The following is a 24,437-nucleotide window of genomic DNA, read 5'->3' on the forward strand; positions in this document are numbered from 1 at the left end:
TTTGAAAGAATTACTGCCTTAAAGTTCCAAAGGTAGGTTACTTACGTGGGTAGCTGCAATGTACAGAAGGAGTGTTAGTACGTGGGTCACGCTTTTTGTACTTGTCCTCAAATCTTGAGGGGGAAAAGCTGTTTTCCCCAAAATAAAAGAGAAACTCCTCCTCTATTCATTAGAAACAACATTGGAGACCCAAAAAACACCCTAAGAGTTGAGCTTAGTAGGCTTTTTAGAAACTCCAAATGTTTTTAGTGGACTTGGAGATTTACACATTAAAAAACAAAATCCTTTCTCTTTTATTAAAACCATTTTGTCCAAAGGGAATGTAGTTCTGTCAAAAATGTTTGCTAAAATTCTCATTACCTTTATTTTAATTTGAAATTTATGCAATGCAAGTGATAACATTTCTAGAATGAAGACAGGTGTCTGGGACCAGGGAATAAAAATGAAAGCATGACAGATCAGAATTTCGATCTTACTGGAACCAAGTGCTGCTAAAAGCTCAAGGTTGCATTAAGGGTCTAAATTGGGTCCATCATTTTTTTTGCTTAGTATCAAAATTCGGTAAAATTCCATTTGTAATTTCATGCATAACAAGTGCGGTTGTTTCATATTTCATGAGTTTATTCTTTTTCACACACTTCATTTACCATAACATTTGAATTGGATAGATGCTTCTTCAGTCTGTTGTCAGAGTTCTTTCCTAGTTCCATTTTAGGAACCTCTCAGTTTTAAACTTAAAATTCCTTATTCAGGGACACTTTGAGATCCTGTGACGCTATGGGAAATTTTTTCCGTTCATAAATAAATTATACATTATTCCACTGTATGACAAGAACGGATACTAGGGATAAAAAAATCAGTTCATTTCCAACAATTTTTTGAAGCCTCATATTTCTTAATGATGCAAACATGCTCAGCTCCTCTTTCACTGTGCCACAGAGGAGGATTGACAAGAAATGAAAAACAAACAACAACAAAAAAACTCTACATTATTGCTTAGTTGGCAGAAATTCATTGTGATTTTGGCTGAAAAATGGTGGCCTTGGATGGATTTCTGAGTGGTACACTGCCTAAGAGATCTAATTTCCCTGCTTTTTGAATAATAAAAAAAGATTCCATACACAAGTCTTTCAGAAATAACACATTTAGCTCCTTCTCCCAACTCATGTTTGTCATTATCCAGTGACAACAGAAAAGTGCTTAAAAAAATGCTTGGCACAGAGTAAGTGTTTAACAAGTAATAATAATAATGATAAAAAAGCATTCAACAAGAAAAGACGCCTGAAGTTCTTTGCTCTTTTGATTTGGTACATCCAAAGTGTTTACCTGATTGCTGGAAGGTGTGGGGCAGATAGACATTAACATGAATAAATTACGAATATGTACATAAGCGCTGTGGGGCTGAGGGAGGGGTGAATAAAAAATGCAAATCCAAGCGTTAGGGTGGCACAAAAGGGAGTGGGAGAAAAGGAAATGGGGGCTTAGTTGGGGAATAGAATGATTACATGACCCTCTGTTATGGGAGAGGTGTAAATCACCAAAATTATATGAATGATCTAAGAAAGAAAAGCCTATGTCTCCCTCTCCAGGCTGTAAGCTCACTGTGGGCAGGGTACGTGTCAACCATTATATTGCTCTCTCCCAATCGCTTAATATAGTACTCTACACACAGTAAGAACCAAATAAATAAAACTTATTGATTGAGTTCATCCTTTTTGGACAACCACTTGGGACTTTCAAGCACTCACTAGTGAAATTCTCCCACCCATGCCCATGGTAGTTTCAGACAGTGGCTAGCTGAGCTTGTGGGAGACTAACAGGGCACAGGCTTGGGGAATAAACTCAGGCAGTTCAGTGGGGTCCAACACTGAAGGGCACATGACCCATCCTCTGCTCTTAGGAAAGATTCCTGAGTCCAAGTTCCGGTGCTGCTGTTTATAAAAATGCATCAGAGATTGTGCATAGAGGAGAGGAGAGTAAGGGAAACAAGTTCCTTTGCCTTTGCTTTCCTTCCATTCTTGAACTCACCTTTCCTATGGGTCTTTATAATTTCCTTTGTTAAGGGTACATTATGTGAAATCTTGATGAGCAAAGGAATGAAGTATCAGTCAAGATGATTTGAGGAAGCACGTGAATCTCCCCCAAATCCCAAAGATGAAAGAAGATTTCTATTTGTCTCTCCCCTTAGATTGTCTTTATAAAGAGCCTTTCCCCTCAGCTCCTAGGTACTCTGCCAGGAGTGCATGGGAACTGCACTATCACCAGTAAAAAATATCATTCCTGAATTTGCTATTTGTAAATAGGCAAAGAAAGGGAATAAAGACAGCAACCTGTGAGTGCTCTGACTTCACTCCAACTGTATTAAAATGATGGAAAAATGGCTGACAAATTAACTTTATGTTTGTTTGAATACATGAACACGGAAAAGCTACTGGAAGCAATTCTCAGAAATTCAAATAAGTACTTCTCCCAATTTGCATTGCCGGCTGATTCATGCTCCTCCTGCAAACAAATTTTGGTTCATATTAGTAGCAACAAAACTGGCTCAGATTCGTTTTCCAAAATGTTGACTAGCACAACAAGGAAGGTGGCTAGGTTACCAGAAACTCCTGAATATCCATCAGGGATTTCTGATCAATCATCATACGGTTCACTGCTCCTGGAACAGCAGAAGGTCCTGGAGGACTTCAGAGAGGATTAGGGGCCCAGAGAGGGAGATGGGGAGTTGTGGGGGAGAGAGGGAGGCCAAGAAATCCAGGGTCCCCATGACTAAGGCTCTATCTCACCCTGCTTCCACTCTTCCATTAAGCTTCCCGAGCTGACTGTCTCTTGCTGCTTCTCCAAGTGCCGCAACACAGCTCTCCCAACACCACATTTCCCCTTCGCCCGACCACGTCCATATCCATCACTTGCCCGAGGCCTCAGATTTGTACACTGGCTCAAAAAGGAAATGTGCCTTACCTATGATAAAAAGGATTTCCACTGCAATGTCACTGACCGTTGTGCTTCGAGTTGTGGACAGGTCATCATTGCCAATGAAGCAAACATTGTAAGGTACAGTCACGGCAACATAAAACGTTGCCAACAAAATAAGCCAGTCCCAGCCAGCTTTAAAAGTGCTAAAATGCAAAAGGATGAACTTGGACTTTTTTGCATCTGAAACTTTGTATTCTGGAAATGCTGGTTTATCTACAAAAACATTCTGTTTTAAAGACAAAAGGAGAAAAAAGGAGAAACAACAAATCAGATTAAATGATCAGACTGAGTGGAACACATTTCTGAAGCTGTCTCTCCTTCGGTCCCCTTCTTCCCTCAGCTCACATTTCCCCATCCTGCCAATAAAGCAGCTTCCTTGTTCTTGTGCTGCTTCAAAGTGGGCCAAGAAAATCATAGAGGGATGGGAGGAGGGAGGAGGGCACAGCAGCGGTGGCAGCTTGAACAAATAATTGTTGACTGCATGTACTGCTACTCCCGGGATGAAGTGGGGAGCAAAAAACCCCCGACATGTACCCCCCTACCCAGCAGGAAGCTGTTCATTGCCACCCCTTTATGGTGGGGGAAGATAGCCATTCCCATTTTGCTTTTTTTTTTTTCCTTTAAGAAAGGGTCAGGCCAGAGGATATGTGTAGAGTATTGAGTAATGAAAAAAAACTCTGCTAGAATACTAGTAAAACTATTTTAAATTAAAAGGAAATTGAACAGTGACAATAAGGGAGTCATCAATTATCCTGCTTGCTTCGTTCATTCAATTAAAGCATAAAGAACATGATTTGGTATGCCACCTAGAACTGTCCAGTTGAAAACACAATCACAAGCTAACTGTAAAAGTTTATTGTAGGAGAGGCATTTCAGTGGGCACCCTTTCCCTGAACGAAAAAAGAAAAGAGCATTAGAGGCTGAAACTAAGTCCAAAAAAAAAATAAAGGTCTTGATTACATAACTTCCAGTTTAGTAAAACTGCAATGAAAGCCTGGCTTCTGACTGCACTAGCACCTATTTCCCCTTATAATACCTAGCTACATTTTGTAATAATAATGATGGCATTTGTTAAGTGCTTACTATGTTTAAAGCATTGCTAAGTGCTGGGGGGGATACAAGGTGATCACATTGTCCCACGTGGGGCTCACAGTCTTAATCCCCATTTTACAAACGAGCTAACAGGCTCAGAGAAGTTAAGTGACTTGCCCAAGGTCACATCAGACATGTGGGGGAGCCGGGATTAGAACCCATGACCTCTGACTCCCAAGCCTGTGCTCTTTCCACTGACCCACGCTGCTTCTCTAGCCACACTGCTTCTCTAAATGATTCAGAAAGAGTTTCTTTCCAAGATAAGTACTTTTTAAATTATAACTGGGGATTTGTGCTTTATACACATGATTTAGTGATTGATGGGAGCCAGTTAAGCTTCAAGTTTAACATGTCCCTTGCCCTTCTGATTGCCTGAGAGGATTGAATGAAATTGATTCATTCTGACACTGGCCGGCTTCTACACAGAGGGTGAAGTGAAAAATGTTTCTCAAGCAATGATTTTAACACATAAAGTAAGCATGGAACTTTTGCTCGTGATTAAACTGGCTTAGTGGAAAAAGCACAGGCCTTGGAGTCAGAGTGACCTGGGTTCTAATCCCTGCTCCACTGCTGTGTGACCCTGGGCAGTCACTTAACTTCGGGGCCTCAGTCACCTCATCTGTAAAATGGGAATTAAGCATACGAGCCCCATGTGGGACAGGGACTGTGTCCAACCTGATTAACTCGTATCTAACCTAAAGCTTAGAACAGTGCTTGGCAGACAGTAAGTGTATATAACAAGTACCATTATCATCATCTGAAGTTTTTGATAACTACCAAGGCACTTAATCTTAAAAAAACTCCAAAGTGACTAACAATTCTTCCAATTCTATTAGGAGACAAAAAATATTCCCCCTCCTCCCTGCAAAAATGTACTTCTGATTGAAATTTAAAAAGTAGAGCTAACAAAAGAGTGGAGCTTTAGAAGGGATGGAACAAAATGAGAGGTCTGAGATTTGGGGTGAAATTTCGATTCTTTAACGATAATGCTTTTGTTTAATTTTAAAAACTAGTGATGCTGACATGAAGGCAAATCATTCTTTGACTATAAAAATCTGAACAAAAGTATATCACTATACTGTAAAGATATTCTGCTCATTGTAATGTCTAAGTTAGAAACATGTGAATACAATTTAAGTTAAAAACAATAAACCTAATTTGTCTCTACATTTCAATTTGATTTATACAATATAATGTTCATTTTGGTTTAATCCCCTGGAAAGCAGAGGGAACAAACAGTTTTTTCTCCAAATGTATTACCAATAAAATTTTCTAATCTGGAACAAATTGATAGGATTTATAATGACTAACTTTGTGCCTGTGTAAGAGGAGAGAATAAAGCGAGGAAAAACTCCTTCTATCAAACATATGGTGTCTGCCTAAAGAGAAGTAATAAACTAGTCTGGATTATTAATTACTGAATTATGAATACTTATTAATAGCATTCCCTAGTGTCCTGGCTCTGTGTTCCCAGCTTGATAAATTTTGCAAAAACAAGAGATGAATGTCAATAATGAATTAAGCCAACTTTCCTGGCTAGCCAAGTACCTCCAATATTCACAATATTCTAAAAAAAAACCCTCCCAAAACCTTTCTTTTGCAATGATCAGCAAGGCACTGCCGTAAGGAACCAGGCATTTACTGAATCTCAACCAGAAAATTCAAGTGTGCCCTAGTTTTATAATAGGAGTACATGGATTTCTATAGCCCTTTTCCTCTGAAGAGATTACAGTGCTTTTACACAAGAACGTTTCATTCTGCCTCGTGGAATCCTTACGTTAGGTGGTAAATGCTTATCACTACTCACATTTCATAGATGGAGAAACCTGAAGCTCAGAGAAATGAGCCTTCCCATGAAGGGATCTCCTGTCAGGAATGACAGACAACTAAACAGCAGGGGCCAGGAATAGAATTTATGCCTCAATTCATCATCATCATCATCATCAATCGTATTTATTGAGCGCTTACTATGTGCAATTCTTCATTCTTCATTAATTAATTAACTGATTCATTCATTCATTCATTCATTAATTCATTAATTCTTCATTCAGGGCCATGCATGCAATGCAGGTGTTCCTATGCATGCGAAGGCATACCATTGTGGTTTGCACCTCTCCCTATAGAGCTTAGTGGGTGCTTCTATTTGGGTCTGGGTTACAATTATGGTAGAGTAACCCCTCACTCCTGCCCTTCAAGCCATCTAGGTCAAGAGGAACCAGGGCATGGAGGCTTTTGCATACACACATATAGTTAGGGTGAGTTGTTGGAACTTCATATGAGTCCCGGTAATTAACCGATCAACGGTATTTATTGAGTGCTTACTGTGTGCACAGCACTGTACTAAGCACTTGGGAAAGTGTAATACAACAGAGTTGGTAGATGTGATCCCAGCCCACAAGGGGCCTACAGTCCACAGGGGGTAGACAGATGTTAAAAAAGATTAGGGATAAGGGAAGTGGTACAGTATAAGAATACTTACATAAGTACAGTAGGGCTAGGTTAAGTATCCAAGCACTTAAAGGGTACACAGTAAAGTTCAAAGTCAACGCAGAAGGGAGGGTAGATGGGAAATAAAGGGCTTAGTCTGAGAAGGCCTCTTAGAGGAGATGTAATATACTGTAGTATACTAGGACCACCAAAACTGTGTGAACACATGACATATGTACTGTAACATTCCCTAGAACTCCTCCTGTTTCTGATCAGCTTCAGGTCCTACCCAGATTCCACATTTTGGGGATCTGGTCAGGGCAGCTATCATGGGGTGAATTGAGTTTCTGTAGGGCTCTATTCCCCAGAGTCAGGCCCTGAAAGTTGACTCAAAGTAAATATGACACCTTTCATTACTCCTGATTTGGGGAAGAGTGTAGAGAAAATTATTTCTGAGTATGAACCACATTTATCCTTGTTGAAAGAAAAAGGCACCAAATAGATTTGAGGTAATGGGCCAGACTGAGGGCTCTCTAAATCTGGCTGCCCAAGCCAATCTGACGGCAGGGAGAAAGCAATTAAAAGAAGTGCACAGATCCTGCTTGCTTTCTTGCCTCATTTACAACCTAACAAGGAATGGCTTGGAATCAGTGACCTCTGCCCCAACCTAATCTGTCAGGGCTGAAAAATCAGCAGGCAGTTTTGGTCAGCAAGATTGTGAGGTCACTTCTTGTGTGCTCCTAACTGGTCCAGGAGTCTCCCTGCTGTCCTCAGGTGCTAGTGTCCCAGCACATCACTCCTCACTCTGCCACCAGCCTCCTGGACTCTGGGGATTTCTCTGAAGTCCCCCAGTCTGGCAGGGAGCTGGGGAATGGGGATGAAAATGTCAGCAATTCTGTCTTGGGACAGACTCAGAGTCTCCTCAACACTGCTTCTGTTTGCATGCCCTGGGTGCAGTTTTTTGGCATTAGGTCTGGCTTATGCATTTCAGGACAATTGATATTTTCTAGTGAAAAATTATTTCCACGAGCACCTACTCCTTAAAGGGAGGGTGCTGGGTACTATGGGAGCTAGAGTGGAAGCACAAGACATTAAATGAAGTCCAAGGCTGCAGCAATTTGGCTCCATTTCTGTAGAAGGATCTTAATGACAGGCCTTTACACTATAAGCCAAATTTACGAGCATGGAAGAGTGAGCCAATATACATTCGGGATCTGGGGATAACCAATCAGCACTGCAAAAATAAATATTTGAGATTCATCTTAACAGCCAAAGGGATATTTCCGAGCCCCTTCTTCTGGCACCTACCTTAAAGATGCTACCAGATCTGAGATCCTGAGAGGTCCTGCCTTACTAAATACTGGTCATTTTCCTGTATTATGTCCAGGGGAGATTTGCAGGCTTAAATGAGACACCCCAAATTGTATATTCCAAATCTGGTCCTATTCTCCTAGGCAAATCAGAAACACATAAGTTCTCGGAAAAATTTGGCTTCAAATGTCTAAATTCAGAGTGTGTTAGTTACCTCGTTTTTTTGTTTGCTTAGCTGTGTAAAAACCTGGACAAAATGAGCTATAGAAAGCACATTTATCTGCTATGGTTATTTAGACTTAAGCAGCAGGTTTCCTCAATAGAGTATTAGTACAATTTAAGTAAAAGCTCATCATTTTATATACTGTACCAACTTGTGTAACTTCAAAATTAAGGCTGTACTGGGTGAAATTTCCATCTGTGCTTTGTGTAAAAGGCAGGTTTTTAATAGAATAATGATTTCAGTCCATTCATGTGTCCTTTGGCAAAAGGCATTTACTGAAATTAGATAAGGAAACAAATGGATGGAACTAAAATTAAAGTCTGAGAAATTTCATTCAGCCTTTATGGTTTAAAAAAACCCAATTATGTACATATGAGCTCATATTATATGTCGAGCAGCATTATCCTGTTCCATAAACTGTAACCAAAAAATTGCAGTCACAGCTGCCCTAATACTATATTGTACTGCACTCTAATAATACTTAAATCTCCTTACAGTGATAATACTGTGATTAGGGACATTTATTATGGATTACCCATATGACTGCTGACCTTTTCCAGTTCATTCTTTTAAAAAATGTTAAACCAATATGCATGACTCTCAAAATGGAAAGAAATTTAGCAATGCAGTATATGAACGATCCTGACTTCTTTCAATCAAAAAACTCCCTTGACTGGAAAGTAATTTTTGAAAAACACACCACCTACATTATTGATTTTCAATTTGTTCTTTTCTCTTCTTTGTAGATGTCCAGAGATATGATAAAGGACAGCTCGACTCCGTCTCCGGGCTGTATCAAAATGGGATCCCGTTCTTCCTCTTCCTTTGGATTTATCTGTAGAATGACAGAACTCCTTTTAACACCAGAGAATGTGTCACCTCCAAAAACAAAGTTCTGTCCACAAATTGAGACTGCAAGAGCACAGTAAATGTCCTCTACAAGGTTCTCTTTCCATTCGTGGGATTAAATTTAATCCATGGTTTTTGTTAAGCACTTACTATGCGCTGGACACTGAAATAAGTGTTGAGGTAGATATTAGCTAATCAGGTTGGACACAGTCCATGTCCCACATGGGGTTCACAGTCTTAATCCCCATTGTACAGATGAGGTAACTGTGGCACAAAGGAGTGATGTGACCTGCCCCAGGCCCCAAAGCGGATAAGTGGTGGAGCAGGCATTAGAAACCAGAACCTTCTGGCTCCCAGGACCATGCTCTATCCACTACACCATGCTCACATTCAAGGCATTTTAGAAGGAAAATGAGTCCCTTTATGTCAGTTCTTCCAACAGTAAAATAAAGTGGAATTGTGAACTATTTATGCAAATAATTTAAGAAAATAAATAATTTTGTCCCAATTGGCTGAAATATTTTAAGCAAAACAGAAGTGATGGGTGGGTTTCATTTTTTTTAAATGGCATTTGTTAACTGCTATGTGCTAGGCACTGAACTAAACCCTGGGGTAGATACAAGATAATCAGGCTGGGACATAGCACATTCATTCATTCATTCAATCGTATTTATTGAGCGCTTACTGTGTGCAGAGCACTGTACTAAGCACTTGGTAAGTCCAAGTTGGCAACATATAGAGACAGTCCCTACCCAACAGTGGGCATGGGACCTGCAGTCAATCTCCATTTTACAGATGAGGTAACTGAGGCACAGAGAAGTTAAGTGACTTACCAAAGGTCACACAGCAGACAATTGGTAGAACCAGGATTAAAACCTAGGTCTGATTCCTAGCCCTGTGCTCTATCCACTAGGCTACACGGCTTTTCTTGTGTGCTTACTGTGCGCAGATCACTGTACTAAGCAATTAGGAGAGTAAGTACAATACTACAGAGTTGATAGACACTCTCCCAGCTCATAAGGAGCTTACAATCTAAAAGTTAATTACGTTTTATTACATGCCTGAGTACCGAGCACTGTACTAAGCACTTGGTAGAGCACAATGGAAACAAAACACACATTCCCTGCTCTCAAGGAGTTTACAATCCAATTGGGAGCGACAAAATTATTTAAAATTAGTGCAAACAGGGGGAAGAGCAAGATCAATACAATTCTGTTGAATTGTAGTATCAGTATGATGCTATTATAGTTTTTGTTAAGTGCTTACTATGTTTCAAGCACTGTTCTAAGTGCTGGGGTATATGCAAGTTAATCAACTCAGACACAGTCCCTGTCCTTCATGGAGCTCACATGGAATTCTATCAGTCTGCAGTCTAAATAAAGGGGAGAACAGGCATTGAATCCCCAGTGAGGAAACTGAGGCACAGAGAAGTGACTTGCCCAACACACCCAACAGGCAACTGGCAGAACCAGTATTAGAACCCAAGTCCTCTGACTTCCAGGTTCCAGTTCATCACAGAGGACTTGGGTTCTAATACTGGTTCTGCCAGTTGCCTGTTGGGTTCCAGTTCCAGTTCATCAATCAATCAATTGATCGTATTTATTGAGCGCTTACTGTGTGCAAAGCACTGTACTAAGCGCTTGGGAAGTTCATGCTACTAGAGAAGTAGTATGCCTAATGGAAAGAGCACAGGCCTAGGCAGAGGACCTAGGTTCTAAATCCCAGGTCTACCACTTATTCCTGCTTGACCCTGGGCAACTCAACTTCTATGTGCCTCAGTTCCCTCATCTGCAAAATGGGGATTCAATACCTGTTCTCCCTCATACTTAAACTGAGAACCCCATTTGCAGCCTGTTTATTTTGTATCCACCCCAGCAGTTAGTACAGTGCCTGGCACGGAGCACGGGCTTGGGAGTCAGAGGTCATGGGTTCTAATCCCAGCTCTGCCACTTGTCAGCTGTGTGACTTTGGGCAAGTCACTTAACTTCTCTGTGCCTCAGTTACCTCATCTGAAAATTGGGATTAAGACTGTGAGCCCCATGTGGGACAACCTGATCACCTTGTATTCCCCCACAGTGCTTAAAACAGTGCTTGCACACAGTAAGTGCTTAACAAATGCCATCATTATTTATTATTATTATAATTATTATTACTATTAGAATTAGACCAAGCTATTCCTCAAATAGGCCAACTGGATTGTACCTTCCCAAGCACTATACACAGTAAGTGAGCAATAAATACCACTAATTGGGCAAGGATATAAGAGGAAAAAGGACAAATATGTCAGGATGAAATAGCTGAATAGATACTGAGTAACCAAATAAATATCCAAATGTGTAAAAATATAAATGGTAGATATGCTGTGTCATCTTAGCTCAACTGAAGTGCTCAGGATGACTGTTGGTTTGAGAAAGATTTCCTGGAGGAGGTGGGGCTTTTGGACCCCAATCCAAATTTATTTGCTCCACCATGCCCAGTGCTAAGAATGGTGCTTGGCACATAATAAGCACTTAACAAACACTATTATTATTATTGTTATTATTATTATTATATGGCCATTTACAATCCAAACTCTTGCCTCATTTGACAATATAGATTAAGCCCTTGAAATAAATGTAACTTCAGACTCACTGGTATTTGAGATACAAAATGAACCAATGACCTAGAACAGCACTCCCAATGCCTACTTTGCAATCAGGTGGCTGGAGCCAAAATGTGAAGGCATTTGGTAGTTCTAGCAGTGCTACCATTAAAATACTGTATTTAGCACTGCTCAAGGTTTAAAATGCTTCACATTCTCCATTCGCATTTGCTTAATGTGAACCCAATTTTTGTTTGCCTTTCTTTTCAGTCAACTGCTCTTCCCAGAAGAGATTCCAGGCTTCCAAAATAATCAATGTGGCCACTACAGAAATGGGAAAACACTGGATTTGAATCTTCTAACCTCGCCTCATCAGTCTAAGGTTATTGCCACATCTGTAATCCTCGTGGCTCAGTGGAAAGAGCCTGGGCTTTGGAGTCAGAGGTCATGGATTCAAATCCCGGCTCCTCCAATTGTCAGCTGTGTAACTTTGGGCAAGTCACTTCACTTCTCTGGGCCTCATTAACGTCATCTGTAAAATGGGAATTAAGACTGTGAGCTCCCCGTGGGACAACCTGATTACCTTGTAACCTCCCAGCACTTAGAACAGTGCTTTGCACATAGTAAGCGCTTAATAAATGCCATTATTATTATTATTATTATATGCACTAGATAGAAATAGGTATAATCACAATAATTGTGGTATTTGTTAAGTGTTTGCTGTGTGCCAAGTACTGTTCTGAGCACTGAGGTAAATACAAGTCAAAGTTCCCGTCTCACAAGGGGTCAGAGTCTAAGCAGACAAGAGAACATGGGTTTTATCCCCTTTTTACACATGAGGAAACTGAGGCATGGAGAAGTTAAGGTCTAGAGCCACAGCTTGCAAGTGGCAAAGCAGGAATTAATTCTCAGGCCCATGCTCTTTCTACTAGGCCACAATGTTTCAAAATCTTTTGATACCCTTTCCAAAAGAAATGCCATCAACAACCTGAAGCCCACTGGGTAAACCTAGGATGAGAGGAAACATTTTTCCTATTCAGAACACATACGGGGTTTGAGCCCCTGTGAGTTTCTAAATTGAACTCAAAACTTTGCGATTTAAGTCTTGTCTTCTCACCCAAGAGTTCCTGGGATCTAAGCTGAAAAGCTTAAACAGGTTTACAAAAAAAAAAGAATCCAGAAGACTCCTGGGTATCAAAAGCCCTAATTTTTTGCTGTGTGAAAGATAAATAAATCCGAAATATACATTTAAATGTTTTCAGCAATACACATTGGCTTCAAATAAGAACTATCTAGGGCAATGTGCTTGGAGAAGTTCAGCCTCAAAAACAGCCAGGCTTGTTCACTCGAAGTTCAACTCAGCTCTTTGATGAGTTCACCAGGGAAAAATCTGCCACTGTGTTCCCTACTAGGCCTAGAGAAATACTCGTTTGTATCAGAAAGTTAACACAAGTTTACTCTAATGGTCTGCCCTTGGGTGACATTTATTCTAATAGTCTGTCCTGGGGTGAGATTCTTTGCACCGTGATTGTAGTTGCCCTACTCTCTATGATGAATGCAAGTAATCTCTCCACTGGCTCAGGGATTTCATTATTGAGCTTCACCTTTACTAACCAATTGAAATATTAAATTTCTCTGGAGTTTTTGGCAATATTCAGAAGAGAGGTTATTCTTGGATTTCAAAAGTAGCCACCATCAGAGACAAGTTCTCCAAACATTGGAACCATCCCATGGAGCACCCCAAGGATGCAGGGGTTAGTCATGGCACATTTACATGCATGGGATGACATAACATGGCTTTCCCAAAGACTGGGGCACTACGTGGAGAATTCCCCCACATATACACCTTAGTACAGTGCTCTGCACATAGTAAGCGCTCAATAAATACGATTGATGATGATAGACCCTCAGTGAGGAAGCCGAAGCCCTGTGTTGTGAGACAGAGGCTAGGATTCACAAATCTGGTTCCTGGCTTCTGAAAACACTCCAGGGACTTCCTCAAGTCCAGGAAAGAACAAAGTCGAGTGCCCCCACATCAACTGCTTAAATATTGAGGTTTGGAAATTATGTGGTTGGAGTCTTACCAGCTCCTGCAGAGAAGGAAAGGAAAAGGAAAGGGAAGTGGGAATTGTCCCAGGTACAGGGATGATCTTATCCCTAGGTTTTATGATCAGTAGTGGTCCTAATCTCCTCTCTTACCCACCCACGTGCTTTGCTTTGGTGGAAATATTCATATTTACCCAGGTGGGCAAATATTACTCTTTGCATTTGGATGCAAATTCATTTGCAGCAACTAGGGAAAGGGTTCACCAGACTAATGCAAATCCTTCATTTATGCCAAAAACGTCACTAAGAACAAGGCCACATTAAATTGAATCTTGAGGATGTCCTCTGCTTCCCTTCATTGGATAGCATAGGCATGGCATTAAAGATTTATTCATCTTAAAAGTTCACTCTTAGTTCCACATTTGAGGGTGCCAAGATGGAACTCTTATTGCTGTCATCACCAAAAACTGTACACCTGAATGTCAAAGTACTAAGGGAAATTGGCTCCTTACATAAAATCACAACTTTGTAGGACAAGCAAAAGGAGGAAATTTTGCGTTTCTCTTACCTTTCCTAAGTCTGCATGAATTTCTCTGAAAGCGAATCCCTCCCCTGGAATCTCTCAGAGCAACAAGGGGGCATGTGCTACGCTACTCCTCTTGGACAATGGAATTGATACTGTTATCATTCTCTTTTTTGAGCATGTTGGCAGGGAACAGAAGAGCAGTGTGGCTTAGTGGATAAAAGCACAGGACTGGAAGTCAGAGGACTTGGGATCTAACCCCAGCTCTGCCACTTATCTGCTGTGTGACCTTGAGGAAGTCACTTCACTTCTCTGGGCCTCAGTTATCTCAACTGTAAAATGGGGATTAAGACTGTGAGCCCTACATGGACAGGGACTGTGCCCAACCCAGTTATCTTGCATCTACCCGCTGAGCTTAATAATAATAATAATAATAATGGCATTTATTAAGCGCTTACTATGTGCAAAGCACTGTTCTAAGCACTGGGGAGGTTACAAGGTGATCAGATTGCCCCACGGGAGGCTCACAGTCTTAATCCCCATTTTACAGATGAGGTAACTGAGGTCCAGAGAAGTGAAGTGATTTGCCCAGAGTCACACAGCTGACAAGTGGCGGAGCCAGGATTTGAACCCATGACCTCTGACTCCAAAGCCTGTGCTCTCTCCACTGAGCCATGCTGCTTCCCGTGTACGCTGTACACTTCCCCTCTCCACTGAGCCACGCTGCTTCCCCTAATACAGTGCTTGCTTTATAGTAAGAGCTTAACAAATACCATTTAAAAAATACATTTCTTTCTATTTATTTGAAGACGGCTAGATCACTAGGAACAGTAGAGGAAGTTGCTGATGCATTTTAAAATACGACAGTATACAAGACCTCTAAAACCGAACACTATTTCTCTCTCCATGGGATGCTCTTCTAGGAAAAAAACAAACGGTACTAAGTTTGTAATGAAAGACAGGCTGGGGCTTAAGAGATTGTGTAATGTTGCATTTTGAAATCGGTCATGACTGAGTGGGTAGAGACATCATTCCCCTCGGCAACAATCCTGCCAGAGGTGCCAGAGCTGAGGTCCGGCAAGGCCGGGGACCAGCTAAGTAAGCCTTTAAACAAATTGTTAGGAGGAAGGAGACTGCAGATTATTGCAAATGAGAATGATTTGGAATCCTGGTAGGTAAATAACAGGCTTCGATCTCCTCTTCAATTCCTCTGCCAGAGGACCAGCTCAGAAAAATCACTCCCTTGAGCTCTGAATCAACTCCCCTGGGAATGGGTCCCAGCCAGGACACTAAGGCAGATGGGCAAAACTTGGCGACTTGGCCAGCGTGTGCTGGCAGCTCCGGATATCAGCATGTTTAACTTGCTTTGGCAGACCAGGTGCATCCAGTCAGGGTCATTCCCGTCTAGGGTGTGCACAGGAACCTCGGCATTCAGAGGAACACTGAAGGCAGGCAAAAAGTCAGTGAGTATTGGATCCACTCCCAACCCACTTCTTCAAGCCAGGTGCTGGGGAGGAGTGCTGACCAATTCCCACAATCTGGGTGGGCCTCAGACCCAAAGCACTGTGTAGTCTGTCTCAGATAATCCTAAAACATTCTCTCCATGTAGTATTAAAATTCAGTTAACAGGCTGTCAATTCACCATATTAGATGGCAAAAGACACTGCTGGTTTTCCCATCCTAAGCCTCAGATGTTTTCTGGTTCATTTCAGGTTTTACAACTCTTGCATTTTTTGAATCTATCACAGGAAGCAATACAGAAATGATTAAGTAATAAACTAGAGGGAGCATATTTATTTCAGTTCTATAAGGAACAGGGGGCAAGCAAATAGTCAGAACATATGCCACAGAGGAAGAAAAGAGGACAGCCCCCAAAAGAGTCACATAAAAGGCAGAAGGAAGGGGAGATTGTGAGACGAAGTAGCGCACTGGAAATGAAAGGCGGCTTTAGGAACAGCAGAAGAGAAGCATAATGGAATAAAACTAGTTAGTTGAAGTGGGGAAAAGCAGAAGAGAAGCTGAGGAAGGCAGAGGAACAACAGAATTGGAGAGTGACAGCAATGGGGAACAGATTTTTTTTTCCTTATTCTGTCTCTTGTGATGTAGGAACATTTTGGGGAAAACCTGTGATTTAAGAATCAATCAACGGTATTTATCGAGCACTCACTGTGCTCAGAGTACAAATGACTCAGAATTGAGAGGGAAAGAGTGATAGTGTTTGAGGCACAACTGGAATGTCTCTTGCTAACGTCACCAAGAGAATTCGGGTTTACGGCATTTGGAATTCCGGGGCTCTCTCTTTCTGTCCACTGCTGTAGCCAGGACCACCCAAAGTAAATAAAATAGTCGCTGCCTTTCAGTGGAACAAGGATCTTGTTTGTTCCCTCAGATTTTCAAGATCAAATGATTTGTTTTCAGAATTTGAAAATTAGAATTCTTCCTTCAACCTCTCCAATTTCCCCAAGAGTGTTGTTTCCCTCTACAGGTTCTTTTGAGGAATTGGTTCTCCACTCAGCTTGATGGTGGAAAGGATGGAGGGTGTGATTTATTTAGCAAGTACTGTTGCTCTTCATTGCAGTTCTTTAAGGTGTTTTGTGCTTTTATTTTTTTTCTCTCCTCAGACATGAGCCTTTCACACATTGGGCTGCCTGCTCCTGTTTTCAGATGAAGGCCTCCATCACTGAACAAGGCAGTTGCCTCATGAGCCTCTTTCCTACCAATCGTATTTATTTCTGTTTGCAGAGCACTGTACTAAGGAGCTTAGAGTATACAGGGGGAGAAATACATTATAATAAATTACAGATGGGGAAATAAAAGCCTGGCTTAGTGGCAAGAGCATGGATTTGGGAGTTAGAGGTCATGGGTTTTAATCCTGACTCTGCCACTTGTCAACTGCGTGACTTTGGGCCAGTGACTTGACTTCTCTGTGCCTCAGTTCCCTCATCTGTAAAATGGGGATTAAGACTGCCTTGTATCTATCTCAGCATTTAGAACAGTGCTTCACACATAGTAAGTGCTTAAAAAATGCACGCTTCTAGAATGTGAGCTCATTATTGTGTAGGAACTGTCTCTATATGTTGCCAACTTGTACTTAGCAAGTGCTTAGTACAGTGCTCTGCACACAGTAAGCACTCAATAAGTACGATTGAATATATTTCTAGAGTTCTACAATGTCCAACTCAAGACTGTGGGAAGTAAAAATTTTTCACTTATGTATGGGTTTCCATTCATTAAACTCAAATCCAGGTTAAGAGAGTACCTCTACTGGAGGGATACCTACAGACAGCATGAATTTTCTTCACAAGGATCTGGGGAGTAACAATCAAGAACTTGTATTTAAAGACCACCACTTTTTGGTGGATTGATACGGAGCTTCCACAGTTGCAATGGTTTCCCTTTAACCAAAATAATTCAATCCATTTTACAACTTAACTAAAGGAGACATGATACAGTTTAACTTTGATTTGATTTTAAAAATTTACCTGGATGGATCAGCGACATCAGATTGACCTGTCGTTTACCTACTCAATCTATTAATCAATCAGTGGAATTTGTTGCAAGCTTACTGTGTGAGAGCCCTGTACTACAAATAACAATGGCATTTTTTAAGTGCTTACTATGTGCCAGGCACTGTTTTAAGCACTGGGGTAGACACAAGATAAGCAGGTTGGACACAGTCTCTGTCCCACAAAGGACTCACAGTCTTAATCCCACCTTTACAGATGAGGGAACTGAGGCACAGCAAGGTTAAGTGATTTGCCCAAGGTCACAAAGCAGATGAGTGGTGGAGCCAGGATTAGAACCCAGGTCCTTCTGACTCCCAAGCCTGTGCTCTTATCCACTATGCCACGCCACTTCTCTGTACTAAGCGCTGTAGTTTCCCTGTACTAAGTGCTTGGGAAAGTACAATGCACAGAGTTGAGCAATATAATCCCAGCCCTCATGGAGTTTACAGTCTACACAGGGAGACAGACATTGAAATAGATTAGGGATGGGGAACTGGTAGAATAAAGAATATTTACTTAAGCATTGTGGGGCTAGGGTGAGTAACGATGTGCTTAAGGGGTTCCAGCCAAGTTCATAGGGGAGGGCAGAGGGGGGAAATGGAAGGCTTTCTGGAAGGCCTCTTGGAGGGGATGTGATTTTAGCAGTGTTTTGAAGGGAAGAGTGGCTGCCTGTTGGATATTAAGGGGGAGAGAGTCTCAGACCCAGGAGATAACACGGACATGGAAAAGGTGGCAGAATAGATGAGATCAAAATACAGAGAGTAGGTTGGTGTTGGAGGAGTGGAGTGTGCAGGATGGGTTGTAGTAGAAGATCAACGAGTTTAGGTAGGAGGGAGAGAGCTGACTGAATGCCTTAAAGCCAATGCTAAGGAGTTTCTTTTTGGCTCCTGGTAATCATGTAATTATGACCTGGTTTCACAAATACTTAAAATGGGCTCTTTTAAGCCAATTTTCGTTTAGAGGCAGCCAACAGCAATTTAAATCACAATTGTATTTGGTGTTCATTCTCTCCCTCATGTGGACTATCCTCTCTACTAATCTCTAATAGAGAAGTCTAAGTTAAAAAAATGGTCCCAACAGGATTACTAACATTTCTGTTAGTATCGATCAACATATTAATCAAAAAAATGCATTTTTCATGGGTTTTTTTTCTGAGATGCCTTTTTTGAACATTTATATAAATAATGCATGCAATCATTAATGAATTAGAAGCAATGAAAATAGAAAACGCGGTATATTTTCTACAATGTCCAAATTCCCATTTTGTTACTTATTTCTCAGGTTTGCAGAAAGCTTATTTTCATTAAATTTCAAAAGGCAAATTATATATGATCTAAGTTAGCCTGATCTTGTCCTGGTAGTATGAGACTTGCAAGTGTAATTGGATACTGGCAAGTAAACTGCAGGTCCCAATTTTTCCTCAAATTGATTATTTTTTGTGTTAGATGACATCATGCAGATCCTAATCAGGATAGGATATCAATTTCAACCCATTTTTAGGTCGAAAAGGCAGGGTTGCAATTTTAATGTAAATTCATGCTAAATTTAGCTAGGACACTTGTGTTTATTTTAGTCTTGTTTTTACTGCATAGGACCAAATTTCACTTCCACCTCTTAAAAACATTAATATAATGGCATTCTACAATGTGCACTCACACTTCTTAACGTGTTTTTTGCTTGGACCTGGAGTCATTTGTCTTGTTTTCCAAGCTAATTTACTTTAGGGTCAAATTAAAAGTGCACATTTTCATCCCAGTAGCCATGCAAGGGCAGGCTGAGTAGCTATTTCTGGCTAGGAATATTATGTTCAGTAAACATGCTGTTAATGTTCTCTGGCCTTTGTGAGCTCTAGGTGGGGATCTGGAAAGTACAGTTCTAATCTCCAGACTTGAGCTGCTAAATGCCAGCCAGAATACAATATATGGCACTTTGCACGGCTCTGCAAAGGTATCCCACATTTAAAACTGGATGGGATCTCAATAAAAAATCTCTCACTTTCTTGGTGGTGTAGACCGGCCTAAAGAAAAGTAGTCCCAAACAAAGTTGGGGGCTTTAAAACTCTGGGATACATGTCAGTGATGCTACAAAAAGGATATTGGATATCAGCTGGAATTGAAAATGCAATGGGAGCAATGTACCTGAGGTGTACCATGCTCTATTAATATCAAAGTAAGAAAGTTTTTGAACACAGTCACTGAATATAATTGACTTTACTGGATAAGCATCTCAGTGTGTTCTGAAAGTCACTGACTGCCTATGTTGTCAGGGCCTAAGAGTCATTTAATGGAACCCTAGTGCCAGTAGACTGTGGGGCAACCCATTTTAGACTGTGAGCCCACTGCTGGGTAGGGACTGTCTCTATGTGTTGCCAATTTGTACTTCCCAAGCGCTTAGTACAGTGCTCTGCACATAGTAAGTGCTCAATAAATACGATTGATGATGATGATTCATACCAATCAGAATACCAAAGCCATGGCTGCCCATTACACCAATGCAACTACAGGAAGTGGAAGGGAAGATTCTGGGGACAGATTTTGGGGTACGGCCACCCAGTAGGGGTGGTGGCAAGAGTGATACTAGCAATGTGATGATGATGATGATGGCATTTATTAAGCGCTTACTATGTGCAAAGCACTGTTCTAAGCGCTGGGGGGATACTAAGTGATGAGGTTGTCCCACGTGGGGCTCACAGTCTTCATCCCCATTTTACAGATGAGGGAACTGAGGCCCAGAGAAGTGAAGCGACTTGCCCAAAGTCACACAGCTGACAAGTGGCGGAGCCGGGATTTGAACCCATGACCTCTGACTCCAAAGCCTGTGCTCTTTCCCACTGAGCCACGCTGCTTCTCTAAGAATAATAATGGCTTTTATTAAGTGCTTACTATGTGCAAAGCACTGTTCTAAATGCTGGGGAGGTTACAATTCATTCAGGTTGTCCCACGGGGGGCTCACAGTCTTAATCCCCATGTTACAGATGAGGTAACTGAGGCCAAGAGAAGTGAAGTGACTTGCCCAAAGTCACACAGCTGACAATTGGTGGAGCTGGGATTTGAACCCATGACCTCTGACTCCAAAGCCTGGGATCTTTCCATCGAGCCACACTGCTTCTCCAATGTGGGCCTAGAATACTGAAACATTAAAGCACCAAAGACCTGGGAAGGCATGGGTAAAGACAGGAAGGAAGGAAACTCCTAGAGGCTTGAAATGTTTTGAAAAATTATTTTAGAGCTAAATCAGGGGAGTCTTTTGGGTAGAGGCATAGCTGTGATATGTGACAGATGCATAGCTGTGATATGTGACAGATTAGGCAACTCCAAGCTTTCATCTCTATTCCTGTTATTCGTTTCTTCCAGTGGCATCTGAGAGCAGATAACAAACATGTTCCCTAGAGAGGCCTTTTAACTCCTTTGCAGCACAATGGCTGAAGCATCCTATCCTCTCAGTAGAATCTGCCCCATTGGCATGATGGACAAGAAGTCATTTTGAGCACGGGCTATCGCTTGGCAGGGTTCACACTGTCAAAAGTATTTTTTCAGGGTCTCAAACAGAGGTGAGGACAGGAAGAATGAAAACAAACTGAAAGGAAGACATATTAAGAGCAGTTTGATAAACAAGAACCAGAAAGTCACCTTTTACTACTACTACTACTACTACTAATAATAATAATGATATTTGTTAAGCACTTACTATGTGCAAAGCACTAAGTGCACTACTCCGCACTAGTCAAACTCTCAGTAAAGTACTCTGTCCACAATCAACTACACTTTATAAAGGCTATGGAGAAACTGGAAACTGTCCAAAGAGCAACACAGATGGCTAAAGGATGAAAAATAGACCTATGAAGAACATCAGAAGAAACTGATGATTTTGATATGAGGTGGCTTCGTGGTCTTAAAATATATAAGGAGAAATAGGCCAGTTTTTCAAGTCCAAAAGAACTGCAAAAGAGGAAGTGAATTAAAATTGCGAAGGAAAATCCAGTTTTATATTTATATGAATATCTATTCGTATACCAGATAACCTCTAGAGGTTCTATCCAGTCCTGTAAATCCAATAAAAGACTGTATTGTATAGATTCCTCTATGATTTAGAGAGCTTTATCCACCATTGTTCTTGTCTAAATATAAAATGAAAGTTGTCCCTTTCAGAAAATCTTAACCAATCTTCCAAAATGAACATAGTATAGATTGCACTGGATAGGATGAGGCCGGAAGGAAATTCGTGTTTTTGCTTAGTACCTTAAGACAAGTTTCAGAATGGATTTTTAAATGCTTTTTTAAACATTTTCTAGGTACCTTGGTTACAGCTACTTATACATGCTTTTTGATGGGATCTGCAATTTTACAGGTGGGATTAGGTGGTTTGATATTTTAGAGTGAACCCTCTTCTTTAAACACCAAGGTGACTGTTTTATAATAATGATGGTATTTGTTAAGTGCTTACTATGTGCCAAGCACTGTTCTTAGCACTGGGGTAGATACAAAGTGATCAGGTTGTCCCACAAGGGGCTCACAGTCTTAATCCCCATTTACAGATTAGGTAACTGAGGCACAAAGAAATTAAGTGACCGCCCAAAGTCACACAGCTGATAAGTGGTGGAGCCGGGATTAGAACCCACGCCCTCTGACTCCCAAGCCTGTGCTCTTTCTACTAAGCCACGCTGCTTCTGCTTCTTCTGCTTTTATGAGGATTGTGAGACCATCTAAAACCCTCTTAAACTCTAGACTGTCCCTTTGGAATATGCTAACATGCATTTCAAGTATGTGCATTGTTTAGGTCTTGATGTACCCTTTTGAAAAGTAGTTTATGGTATTGCCGTCATTATCTCTTGCAGGCCTGGCAACTTCCTGTCCTATGTTCGATCCTCAGAGACCGTTTTAGCAATACTGTTTGGATTCCTGGTTTATGAAAATCTATAAATAGCGTGAAAATAATATTACATCTTTAAACTGTCACTTCGCAATATTTCTCACTGCAATTTCAGATGAATTATGCACCAGGCATCAGGAAGGAGCTTGTAGGGAGAACTAGGGGAAGAAAGTCAAATCCCCGATGCCTTTGGTGAAGTCTCTGTTTCTCCTGGGGCTCCTGTCTTCCTAGGTGCTTCTGTGCTACCCTGCTGCTTCCAGGGAGGTGTTCTTGCCAGATCCTTGTCCTTGTCCCCATTGATGCTCCTGACACCAAAGCAGAAGCCCAGTCAACAAGGGACAGTGGAGGAGGAACAGGTGGTAACAGAGGTCTGAAAGGGGTGGCATGTACTTGACCCACAAAAACCCCCAGAAGAACAGAGTGGGAGTCTTTTTAATCACCCGTGAAATTTACTGGGGTGCCAGGTTAAACGGCACAAGCTGGGGAGAGGCCTGTGGAACAGGATACAGGAAAGACAAAGGATGGGGTATGTCTTATTTGAAAATTGCTTTGTGTGTGCTCAGTTTAGGCACCAACAAAAAAAAATCATTAAATGGCACAAGTTGGGGAGAGGCCTGTGGAACAGGATACAGGAAAGACAAAGGATGGAGTATGTCTTATTTGAAAATTGCTTTGTGTGTGATCAGCTTAGGCACTAACAAAAAAAAAAATCATTAAATGATGAAAGCTAAAGAAAGTATTTCTTAAAGTGCCCAATAACCCCAAATAAATCACTCATGGAACTGGCACTGCTAAACAGTAGTGAGATGTTACAGACTGAGTCACTTGAGGGAAAGCAAGATAAGAAAAACAAGACTTCTAGATAAACTATCTAAGCTAATTTAGAGGAAGTTGTGAATGAAAAATAACAACTGTGGTATTGGTGCTTACTGGGTGCAGCGTGGCTCAGTGGAAAGAGCCCGGGCTTTGGAGTCAGAGGTCATGGGTTCGAATCCCGGCTCCGCCACATGTCTGCTTTGTGACCTTGGGCAAGTCACTTAACTCCTCACCCTGGGCTTCAAGGCTGTCCATCACCTCGCCCCCTCCTACCTCACCTCCCTTCTCTCCTTCTACTGCCCAGTCCGCACCCTCCGCTCCTCCACCGCTAATCTCCTCACTGTACCTCGTTCTCGCCTATCCCACCGTCGACCCCCGGCCCACGTCATCCCCCGGGCCTGGAATGCCCTCCCTTTCCCCCTCCGTCAAGCTAGCTCTCTTCCTCCCTTCAAGGCCCTGCTGAGAGCTCACCTCCTCCAGGAGGCCTTCCCAGACTGAGCCCCTTCCCTCCTCTCCCCCTCGTTCCCCTCTCCATCCCCCCATCTTACCTCCTTCCCTTCCCCACAGCACCTGTATATATGTATATATGGTTGTACATATTTATTACTCTATTTATTTATTTATTTATTTATTTTACTTGTACATTTCTATCCTATTTATTTTGTTGGTATGTTTGGTTCTGTTCTCTGTCTCCCCCTTTTAGACTGTGAGCCCACTGTTTGGTAGGGACTGTCTCTATGTGTTGCCAATTTGTACTTCCCAAGCGCTTAGTACAGTGCTCTGCATATAGTAAGCGCTCAATAAATACGATTGATTGATTGATTCCCTGAGCATCAGTTACCTCATCTGTAAAATGGGGATTGACTGTGAGCCCCACGTGGGACCACCTGATCACGTTGTATCCCCCACAGTGCTTAGAACAGTGCATTGCACATAGTAAGCGCTTAACAAATGCCATGATTATTATTATTATTATTATTATTATTATTATTATTATTATTACTGTGTGCCAGGCACTGTACTAAGCACTGGGGTGAATATAAGCAAATCGGGTTGGACACAGTTCCAGTCCTACATGAGGCACACAATCTCAATCTCCATTTTACAGATGGGGTAATCAAGGCACAGAGAAGTGAAATGACTTGCCCAAGGTCACACAGCAGTAAAATGGAAGGGTCAGGATTAGAACCCACAACCTTCGGACTCCCAGGCCTCTTC

General features: G+C 41.5%; 1 protein-coding gene across 1 annotated transcript in view; it reads right to left on the reverse strand.

Moving 5' to 3' along the window:
• The window catches only part of KCNH8 (potassium voltage-gated channel subfamily H member 8), a 268,495-nt gene that overhangs the window by 119,089 nt on the left and 124,969 nt on the right, over positions 1-24,437 (reverse strand). Inside the window, exons 4-5 of the mRNA XM_038769533.1 lie at positions 8,737-8,864; positions 2,962-3,202 (exon numbers count right to left, since the gene is read on the reverse strand). Of these exons, the coding sequence (XP_038625461.1) occupies positions 2,962-3,202; positions 8,737-8,864 (369 nt within the window). The remainder of the gene's footprint in view (positions 1-2,961; positions 3,203-8,736; positions 8,865-24,437) is intronic.

This window comes from Tachyglossus aculeatus, chromosome 2 (assembly GCF_015852505.1).
Source record: "Tachyglossus aculeatus isolate mTacAcu1 chromosome 2, mTacAcu1.pri, whole genome shotgun sequence".
Lineage (NCBI taxonomy): Eukaryota > Metazoa > Chordata > Mammalia > Monotremata > Tachyglossidae > Tachyglossus > Tachyglossus aculeatus.